The sequence below is a fragment of the Rhamphochromis longiceps genome, linkage group LG15 (genome assembly GCF_057381845.1).
Source record: "Rhamphochromis longiceps isolate RC_006_pf linkage group LG15, R_longiceps_female_GT1.1, whole genome shotgun sequence".
Taxonomy (NCBI): Eukaryota; Metazoa; Chordata; class Actinopteri; order Cichliformes; family Cichlidae; genus Rhamphochromis; species Rhamphochromis longiceps.
This window is the reverse complement of record NC_140571.1, coordinates 13112027-13122769: the sequence shown is the minus strand read 5'-3', so window position 1 is coordinate 13122769 and position 10743 is coordinate 13112027. Positions and strand designations below refer to the sequence as shown.

Below are 10743 nucleotides of genomic sequence, written 5' to 3'. Positions count from 1 at the left end.
TATTGTGAACCAAAGACAATTTGGTAAATAAGTTTTTAAAATTCAAAATTTAAACATGAGCATACCAAATATTTTTTCTAAAGTATAATATTTATAAAAAATTATATGCGTATGTATAGTTTTTTTTTTTTTAAAAATTCAAAAATCTAAATCTATTAATATGTTAATAAAGATGACATTTGAACAAGTGAAACTTATATTATCATATTTGAATATTTAAAAGTGTAAAAAATGTAATTGCTGGATAGGTTAGTATTACTCCTCTAAACCTCGCTTTGGGTGTGAAATGTACTTTTATCATAGTGCTTGGTGCATACATATTGCATATATTTTAACGTAACGGCGAACAGAATTATTAAAGTTACAGTTAAAGGTTATGTAGGGCCATGGTTTAATGCACTTCCTTTGGAGACATCTATGATAGTAACACTCCAAAAATATTAGGAGGTATCTGGTGGCGTTCTCCACATTCTCCAGCATTTGCATCCAAACTGCAGCTGGCTATTAACTTCTTCTAAGTGGAGATTGTTTTGCATTTCTCCACTTTCAGTAGTAAGCACAAGATCTTTCAGCTAAACTTCACAACAAGTTCAGCTTTTCCATCGGTCTTCTCCTTCACGTGGCAACCTCCGGCCCATTTCTTGACTTTCAGCCTCAGTACGCCTCCGAAAAGCTACGAGGCTTAACGGCAGTCAAAGCTGTCATTCTTAAACTCCGGGGCACGAATGACAAAACCCACACCGCCCTCCCCGTGCTTTTTAGCTGCTCCGCTGGCCGCAACCGGACCACATGACTCAGAATCTCCATAATGCTCTTGAGCCACTGATAGCCAGCAGTGGCTCCACTCCATAATACCAAAAAGCCAAAGGAGTTTAACGGATGTGTTGCTGCGATTATTCGGCCAAGTATCCTTATCCCACGTTTAGATTAGCTGCTAATGACGGAGGGAAAAGCTGCGTTGCAAGAAACACAAGGCCACGTAACCTGAGAACAAGGGCCACTGCTGTGTAAAGAAACTGCTCGAACAACAGCATGACATTGTACTCATTAGGCGTAATGTAACTTGTGTCACAGTGCCAATGAAAGTACACATGCAGCAAAAATAAAAGTAGTCAATGAGAAGAAAAAAAAATGTTAATGAAATGCACACATGATGGAAAACTGTAAATGCATTTAAATACCTGATTAAAAAACTTTAAATGAAACTAAACAGCCATTGATACCTAAGGATTTGTAGTTAAATTGCTATACAACCACCTGTGCTGTGTCTGTGATGGGAATTTCTTTATTTGAGCTCTTGCATTCAAAATTAAGGTGTACATTACTTCACAGCAACTTCATCAACCCGCTTTCATGAGCAGTCAGAAACCTGTTAACAAATCAAGTTAAACATCAGTGGAAAAATGACAACAAAGCGCATTAAAAGCTTTATGCAACCACGAAAAAAAACAAAACAAAAAAAAAAAAACACCAACTAGAAAACAGGTAACATCACAGTGTGGTCCTGTGGAGTGCTCTTCCATTATGTGTGTTATGTCTTTATTTACTCCCCCTCCCGCTGATGTGCACCCCTCTTCTTCTTACAGCAGATACATCACCAGTAATGGACATCAAGTGCTTCTTTTTTGTATCTCTCTTCTGGACATACATTAGAGACAGAAAACCCATTTCTCAATCCATAAATAGAGCGCATGCAGGCGCGCGCACACACAGACACGCGCACACACTCGTATTGCATTCAACCACTCACTCCCGTGACAGCAGGATACGGTGAACAACCTGAAGATTGTTAACGAGTTAAAAAGGAAGGAGAGGCCAGTGCTGCCTGTGGATTAAGAGCGTACTGTGCAACACGAGCGACCACGTGATTACAAGTTCAAAGACTTACATGATTTACTTATTTCTGTTTTATGGAAATCCCTAATGTTAAAGTTTACAAAATAAAGCAGAATGTAAATGTGGTGTAACTGTGGATTTTTCTCCAGGTATCCCAACAAAATTAACTAGAAAGATATAAAAGCTATCACCTTTCCAAAGTCCTTTTAGTGCAATAAAAAAAAATATTGCAATTGAAAGATCTGAACAAGTCCTCTTAATACTGTTTGATATCACAGCCTGTTGAAAACAGTGGAGCAGGCTGCACTTAAGTTCTTCAGATTTGGTCAAATTTCAGGCACAAGGCAGTGAGATGATAAAGTTACTCCCAAAAATCAATACTCCATTCCAGGCAGGCGCAGCCTCTTCAGCTCAGTTTGTCCTGAATGTTCATCAGACTCGTGTTTGATTTGGCTCTCCTGGCTGTGAAGAGAAAACGGACATTACTTTGCAGAAAGAATCAGAAGCACTGGCTACTTCAGCTCTAAGCTGTGCTGCAACTGCTATTCATGGAAGTCGCTTACAATATTTGTGCATCGGTCATTGTCACAGAAGTAGACAGGGGTGTACTAGGAAGTGAGAGCGAGCTATGTTGATCTTAAAATAAGAGTTTTCTGTGTCAGTTAAATTGGCTCTTTTACACTGGCTAAATCACCATGGTAACTTTTGCTGAGCCTATATCCTGGTCAGGAGCGGGTTAGCTCCAAATTTCAGTTTAAAATCAGCTGGAAGCATCACGTTTTAAATTATTCTTTTTGTTACTATTGCTGTTTGAAGTGCAAAGGTAGATTCTCTGCAAGAGGAATATGGTGATATTTATATGTGCAGGTTTTTAATCCGACCTGACTGAAACCACTAAAACCACCAAATAAAGCACAAACTGTATGTTGCATTTTAACACAAATGTTCACATATTAATTTGGTGATACAAAAAAAATAATACTAATCTATAAATGTTGTGACACATGGTTCTAATCTGCTGTTTACACTACTGAAACTGCAGCTACTAGAACACAGGAAACACACCAAAAATATCTGATCAATGAATACAATTAATTTCATGTTTATATGCCCTCAAACTAAAGCAATTTTTACATGCATTCGATTAGGGAGGCGTATTCAGTTCAAAAAGAACAGCAGTACAAGAACAGCAAACTAACTAACATGAATTAAAATGTTTATTTTACAGCTCGTTGTGATAAATCCTAAGATTCACTACTTTATGTAGCATTAGCCTCATATTATTTGCAGTGGTGTTACATTTCACTCATATTTTACATTTAGAAATTTTTAATCACCATTTTACCACCCTCTGATATAAGTAGGTGGAAAAAGAATCATGTGATCCATGAAATGCTGCTTTTTTGTGAGTGTGCATAAAGCCTGAAGCAGAGAAAGTTTATAACCAGCATTGTTATACCTGTTATCTCTACCTGGTGGTTTTAGATTTTGTCAAGCAAGCTAAAAGAAAGAAAGCCTGACTGTGATGAATCTTGTTCACAGTATATCCCAGAAATGGTCAGCTTTTTTCACTTTTCCCTATTAGGTTTGTTTATACAAGTGTTCACCAAAGATCTCAGGTTCAAAACTTGTCATGGAGCAGGAGCTGTGTTTGAGAGACAATGCCATGCACACAAACAGCACTGATAAAAAAAAAAAATGTAATATAGTGTCTAACAGGTCAACTGTTAAGGACATAATTTGCAAAAATGTTACCCAAGCACTAAAATAATTTCACACTGCAGAGATTTAATTCTGAGTATTAGGAAACGGTATTAAACACAAAAAATGCTTTGATTTAAGATTAGTGGCTTAGGTTCGTTAATGACAGGAGGCAATTGTGATGTAGATGAGTCAGTATTATAAAATGTGGAGTAGATCCAACAATCTGAGGATGACTGGAACGACACTTTCCTATTCAACCCGATGATCAGGCAATCTTCAGTTACCGGCTAGAGAACCAACTACTGATCCTGTGATCTACACAAACCTCGTTTGGAGTTAGGAAAGTCAAGAGTGAGGAATTTTGTCACCTCCCCCACTTATTTTAATCTTCATGCTGATGAGCTTTTGAAGAAGTTGCAAGCCTGTAAAACTGGGTGCATGATTTATAGTAGTGAACTCTATTATGTATGCAGATGATTGTGTGGTCTTTAGTCCTATTAGTGGTGGTCTCAAGCAGCTCATGGTGTGGAACATGTGAGGTACAAAGTCTCCAAGGAGGACAAAAATGTGAGATTTCATAAATTTAAATTGAATTTAAATTTTTATTACAACTCAAATGACAGATGACGAAAATATTTATAGGTAATAACTAATGATGTATTTAAATGCATCCTACTCTTCAGGTTTAGGAGTGAAACACTCTGCAAACTTCGCTCTATGTGCAGACGTGTGGACAAACTACAAGAAAGCAAGTTTATACAAACTTCATGTTGCTTATAAGGCAATGAGAGACTGAGATTATTACTTAAGAGACCAAGGCGGTGTTGCATAAAATTAAGTTTTTGTAGCTGCAAGAGTCTGTTCATTTAAATCTGCATTAAATGAAACCTAATCTATATCAGTACTTCTAAGAATGAGATCAGTGGGGGCTTAATGTTTCCACCTTACCAGTATCTGCTGTGAAGAGACTGGTTTCTCTGTGGGAAAGTTTTTTTGGTTTTACTTTTACTTTATCTTTATTTTATTCATTGTGTTTTATCTGTTTCTCTTGTTTTTATTGCGCATGAGTCTGGAATAAAAACCAATTGTTTCATATCAAGAATCTGCGATATGTATGATTATTTAATTAAAATAATAAAAAAAGATAAAGGCAATTTTACTTATTTATCAATCTAACTTAAGCAAGCTGCTATTATTGAGCACAGGATAATTCTTGCATCTCATCATCTTTTAAATTTACCCCTTTGTTTTTATGTTATTCTTCTTCTACAGATCCATCCCACAGCCACTGCCTTAAATATGTTTGAGTCTTGAGAAATTCCCTTAAACACTTCAAGGCTACCAGAATCCGCCCTTCCACACAAAAAAAAGAAATCCTCAAACATTGTGTATGATCTAGAGCCAAACCCCCAGTATCAGAGATAGTGAAGTCTTTCCCCTCTACAAAGACCCCAAGCCCTCCCTAAAAAAATCTCTGTGTTTGACAATGGGCGAATTAAGCTGGTTACTCACGGTGTATGAGCTTGCGTTTCTTTTGTTCAGAGTGAAGGAAGCTGCTCAAGTAGAAGATGATGGGCAGAAAGAGCATGAAGCTGGACACAGCGATGACGGGCACATTCTCTTCCCGGGGGAAGGAACAATTGAAATTCTTACTCCACAGTCTGCGGGTCATATTCATCTGAAACAGGGCAATAACAATATTCAGCTGACTACAGCAACAGAACAACATTACTATGAATTCAACCCTCTTAGGTTTCCAGTTCTGTATGCCATTCATCCGCGTTCATCTGCCAAAAATTAGGTTGAAAGCTTCTGAAACAAAAACTAATTTAGGTCTCTGCGTCCAAAGTCGAAAATGAATCTTCAACATTGACATGTAACATATCGTTTGGTAAGACTTTTGGGAAGTGACACAAAAAAGTTCTTGGTAACACTTTCATTTTGTCACCAGCTAAAGGTGAAGTGAGAGTTTTTGGGCTAACACTCTATTGATGTCTACAGATTCCTCTAGAGGGTGCAGCTTTCTCTTTTCCCATTTTGAAAAGGTCTGCTTATCTCCGTTCCCAGCATACATACCGCATCCTCTATGTCAATACACAGAGTACTGTTTTTTTCCATTTGGCTGTACAGCACATTCAGTGTCCCATAGGCGCTCTTGCAGTTTTTGCACAGCTCTGTGTGGTTCCCCTAAAGAAAAGTGCAACAGTCTAACGTCAGAACATGAACTCAGTGGAGACAGACAGACATCGTCGCCCAGTTCACTAAATACCTGTTGATACTTCTCAAAGCAGGTGAGAGTTTGATTGAGAGTAGACATGAAGTACAGTGTGTCATTGGTCAGGCTCTCCAAGTCTCCAGTGACACATTCTGCAAATCAGGGAATAGAAACAGAAACATTAGATGCATTATAGTAACATCAGCTATTTTCCTCCACTTGGAACCAAGTTTTTGTTAGTTTGCAGTCAACGTCTGACGCAAAATGTCAGAAAAACACGATTCAGACAAAACAATAAATAAATATATTAATCCAACAGTACCTGCATCTTGTTTGTAGAGACTTGCTGCTTTTCTTTTGTTTTTGCTGAAGTTGTTTAAGTTTGTTTAAGTGTCTTTTTAGAAAAGGAAAGAGGAAACACTTCATAGCTGATGGCTAAGGTGCCGTGCCAAACCAAATACAGGAACTCGTGTGCAGACTTTGTGTGCAGACTTCAGCTAAAGGTAGAGTGTCTTGTTTTTCTCCACTCATTGTTGCCTGCACAATTTAACACAAAGCAAGACTTTCTGATTTAATTTTTTCAGTTAAATATATTTTGGTGCTTTGGTGTTGAATTGTCTTTTGAAGATACTTAAGGTTGTCATAACGCAGAATTTATGATACGTTTTCCATGAAGTTTTAATAGAGGAAATAACTACCAGTTCCACTGAGAATGTTCATTGGTCAGATCCTTGGATGAGCTAACATGCCTTTGCATTGAGCCAGTAGAAGAAATTAATGTTAAAGTCTACCGTGCAAGTAAGTAAGTTGTATTTATTTAGCATCTTTCTAGATAAGGATTACAAAGTGCTTCATAACAACACTCAACAAATAAATACAACTATTAAAACACAGCAATAATATCCACTAGTGTGTCTATACAAATAAGTCTTGAGCTGCTCTTGAAAAGTTTCTTTAAGAGTCCACAGATCACAAGTGTAATGTTAGTGCAGTTTCCTTTAGTTTTCAGACTGGTATTTGTCAGAACACTGCACGTTATAAATGGGTGTAAGAGTTTGGTAATGTAAGCAGGCATTTATTCATGCAGAGCTCTAAAAGTGATCACCAAGATCACAAACTGACGTCAGCAGAAATACACAAAATGTGTGTCACACGAGACTACTTAGAGGATCTACAAGTAGCCTCGCAACTATATTTTGTAAGCAACCCAAATAACTGTCTGATTATATCTGATTATATCATGTAGTCACAACCAAACATGGCTCTAAAAACTAAAAAGAAAATCACATGATTCTCAGCTCTACATATCTGCTGTTTACTTTCACTAAAGCATCCACAAAGCAAACACACTTTTAGGCCAGATGTAATCCTCTGTGTGCGTTAGAAGTTCACAGAAATGCAGAGATCCTGTGTTTTATACTTCTGAAGAAGACTTACGGGCACAGTTGGAGTCTTCCCACAGACTTTCCAGATTGCTGTACAGCTGGTAAACCAGCATCAGCCGATCACTGCGCAGAAGGCTGTCCCTGCAGGTCACATTCCCAGGACCCATCTGAGGAGACAGGGGCATTTGAAAAGGACCTCACGAGTTACCTTCTGCCTGCACAGGTACTGCATGTGTGTTTCCATTCCATCTCAACAGGTCAGCAAAAGATGTTGCGAGGATTAAGCTTGTTTCCTCAAATGTGTCACCAGCAAACACTCATCACATCACAAGACTGGTGTCTGACGACAGATGCGCGTGAGGAGGCCTGTCTTCACACAAACACTGGAGACATTTTTCCATAGCAAAGAAAAACACAGAAAATGGCTTTAGCCCATACCTGATCTGACGAGATGTTTTTGTAGATTTCCACGACGCTGCCATAAGTAGAGTAACAGCTCTGGCATACTTTGACGGGTCGAGCAGCGGGCACCAAGCAGTTCACATAGGCCACATACCGCTGACCGAATATGTGGAGCAGGTCGCTGCAGTAGTCGCTGACCTCCAGGTCCTCTGGGAAGGAAGACAGCAGACTGAACGAGAAACCAGTGTCCACGGCGGGCACGGGAGAACTGACCGCAGCGGTGCTTAAAGACGGGACTGCTTCCAGTTTGTCCGCTGACTCTGAGGCGCTAAGATGTACCACGTCTCCACACTTGAGAGAGGGAACATCTATCGCTACGAAAACAAAAAACAAGTAGAGATTATACGGCAACATGGCTGAAAAACACAGCTGATTTATCTCTGGCTGGCTTTCACTCTGGAGATCCTATGACTTCCTCGTTAATCATGTGACTGTGAAATCTCGCGAGAGCACGTCGCAGTCTGTGGGATGTACAGTACTTCAGAGCACACAAGAGTACTGTACATACCGTTTGATGCTATGCTGCAGTCTGGGTTTTTTTTTAGACCTATACCCTATATATAATACTGAAGTTACATATCTTCTTAAAGCTCAGTTCTTCCACGAGGCTGTCATTTCACGCATTCTCACTTCTTGTCTGCTTGCGGTAAGCTTTCAGTAAACTCCTAGAAGTCAAAGTCAAAGTCAAAGTCAACTTTATTGTCAATTCTGCCACATGTACAGGACATACAGAGAATAGAAACTTCGTTACTCTCAATCCCTAGATAAAATAGAAAATGAACATTTAAATATAAGAGTGATTAAAAATGCAAGTAAAATATTTTAAAGTAAAAAAAATTAAATAATATAATACAATTTTACATATAACAAGAAAGCTATACAATATACAATATAAGGGTAAATGACATTGAGTGCAAACCAGGCAGAGTAGTGCAAATAGGCAAATAGTGCAAATGGAGATTTGGTAATGTACGGTATGAGATAGTGTAACACAAAGTCTTATGAGGTAATGGCAGTCCAATGCTCCACAAAGTGACTGGTAACTGGTGCAGGCCAGTGAGTGAGTCAGAGAGTGTGTGTGTGTGAGTGTGTGTGACAGAGTTCAGTGAGACCGTGGAGGAGAGAGGGGAGAGGGGGCAGAATCGGGAGGGAGTTAAGCTTCCTGACAGCCTGATGGATGAAGCTGTCCTTCAGCCTGCTGGTCCTGGCCTGGAGACTCCGCAGTCTCCTCCCCGACGGCAGCAGCTTGAAGAAGCTTTGCATTGGGTGCGTGGGATCAGCCGCTATGCAAAGGGCTTTTTTAGTGAGACGGGTGCTGTAAATGTCCTGGAGGGAAGGGAGAGAGACACCAATGATCCTCTCTGCAGCTCTCACTATGCGTTGGAGGGTTCTATGACAGGACGCATTGCAGGCTCCAAACCACACAGTGATGCAGCTCGACAGGATGCTCTCGATGGTGCCTCTGTAGAAAGTGTGCATGATGGGGGCTGGTGCTCCTGCTCTTCTTAGTTTGCGGAGAAAGAAGAGACGCTGCTGTGATTTCTTGGCCAGTGCTGTGGTGTTGTACGTCCAGGAGAGATCCTCTGTGATGTGCACACCCAAGAACTTGGTGCTGCTCACTCTCTCCACAGACGCTCCGTCAATGGTCAGAGGAGCATGTTGGGTGTGCATTCTCCTGAAGTCCACAACAATCTCCTTCGTCTTCTCCACATTCAGAGAGAGATTGTTGTCAGCACACCACGTGGCCAGGCGTCTCACCTGACTTCTGTAGTCGGTCTCATCCCTGTTGCTAATGAGACCCACCACCGTTGTGTCGTCCGCAAACTTGATGAAGAGGTTGGAGCTGTATGATGGAGTGCAGTCATGGGTCAGCAGAGTGAAGAGGAGGGGGCTCAGCACACATCCCTGCGGGGCCCCCGTGTTTAAAATGATGGTGCTGGATGTATTACTGCCGACCCGTACTGCTTGAGGTCTTCCGGTGAGGAAATCCAACAGCCAGTTGCACAGTGAGGTGAAGTTTTGTTTGTTTGTTTTGTTAGAAGTGTATGCAAATGTTTTCAAGTCGAACTTAAAGCAAGGAAAAGTAATATCTGAACTAGTTTCATTAGTAAATTCCTGATTAAAAAAGACTTTAAGTGCGTATAAAATAACAACAATCATTGTAGAAGAAAATGGTTAGTTTATTACAAGATGTATCCTCAGAGGTGCATACTGCATGCAGTCAGCACATAATGAGTTGTAATGTAGGACAGGACTGTCTTCAGGGGCCCTGGAGATAGGAGGGGCTTAATCTAAATGACTTCTCAATGGGGCCCCTCCTCTACGTCATATAAGATGCTCGTATTTGCATCTTTAAGGTAAAGTAGGCATTTTACAAGACTTCCATGACATTTTCAAGCCATTTTTTTATGAAAGAAAGCCAAATTTTTTTCATCCACTATATATATATTTTTTTTTTCTGAACTGTATTGTACCTCTGTAAATATGTACTGGGTAATTTTGCCCTCCAGTGGTTAAAATAGACACCTTTTCTGAAAGGCTTTTGAAAACTGTAAAAATGTTACTTGTACTCCCTGACCTTGTTCCCTATCATTTCTGAAAAGTGCCCATGAACCTATTGACATCATCTATGCATTAATTTTTTTTCATAAAATTAGTTACAGGGCAGTAAGTAAGCATATATTTTAAATTGTGTTTAGTGGGAATGTGAGATACTGTGTTTGCTTTGGTACAATGAGGCTCAAGGGTCTAGCAAATTGCCTATCACAGAGTTCTTACATCTGTTATTGAGTATAAACTTTTTTTGTAAATCTACAAATAGATTAAGAATTAAAGGGACCCGCTTTGAAATAAGTGGGTCCACTTACTTAGAAGCAAGGTTTACTGGAAAAGTGATCTGGTTTATCCCATGACTGTACACTGGAATTCTTTAAGTCAACTTCCCCATACATCATGGACACCATTACAGTTTTGTTTTGTTTTTTTCGCAAAATGAAAAGAGCTGGCATTTCCACTGCACTCTAACCTGGGTTGCTCTCGACGCTTTGAGTAATGGGGAGGTGTGAGTGAGCATCCCTGCTGGAAAGAGATAGCCCGTCCTCATGGTCTCCTCATTATTTACGGGGTTTTTGACACCATACA

At 39.7% G+C, this 10743-nt stretch overlaps 1 protein-coding gene across 1 annotated transcript; it reads right to left on the bottom strand.

Annotated features, from left to right (window-relative positions):
• Positions 1 to 1235: 1235 nt before the first annotated feature.
• Positions 1236 to 8024, bottom strand: ostm1 (osteoclastogenesis associated transmembrane protein 1). Its single transcript, XM_085382601.1, has 6 exons — positions 7579 to 8024; positions 7193 to 7307; positions 5810 to 5907; positions 5617 to 5727; positions 5053 to 5218; positions 1236 to 2298 (listed from the first exon to the last, which is right to left on the bottom strand). Exons 1-6 carry the CDS (start codon positions 7954 to 7956, stop codon positions 2243 to 2245), a joined length of 924 nt encoding a protein of 307 aa, XP_085238727.1. The 5' UTR covers positions 7957 to 8024; the 3' UTR covers positions 1236 to 2242.
• Positions 8025 to 10743: the final 2719 nt, after the last annotated feature.

Excerpts from the sequence above, each read along its gene's own strand:
- ostm1 (XM_085382601.1), bottom strand. The coding sequence starts at position 7,956 with ATGTTGCCGTATAATCTCTACTTGTTTTTTGTTTTCGTAGCGATAGAT. Across the intron at positions 5,908-7,192 it reads GGAAGACTCCAACTGTGCCC|AATGTGTCACTGGAGACTTG; the intron begins GTAAGTCTTCTT and ends CCTGATTTGCAG. Across the intron at positions 2,299-5,052 it reads GAAACGCAAGCTCATACACC|CCAGGAGAGCCAAATCAAAC; the intron begins GTGAGTAACCAG and ends TTCTCTTCACAG.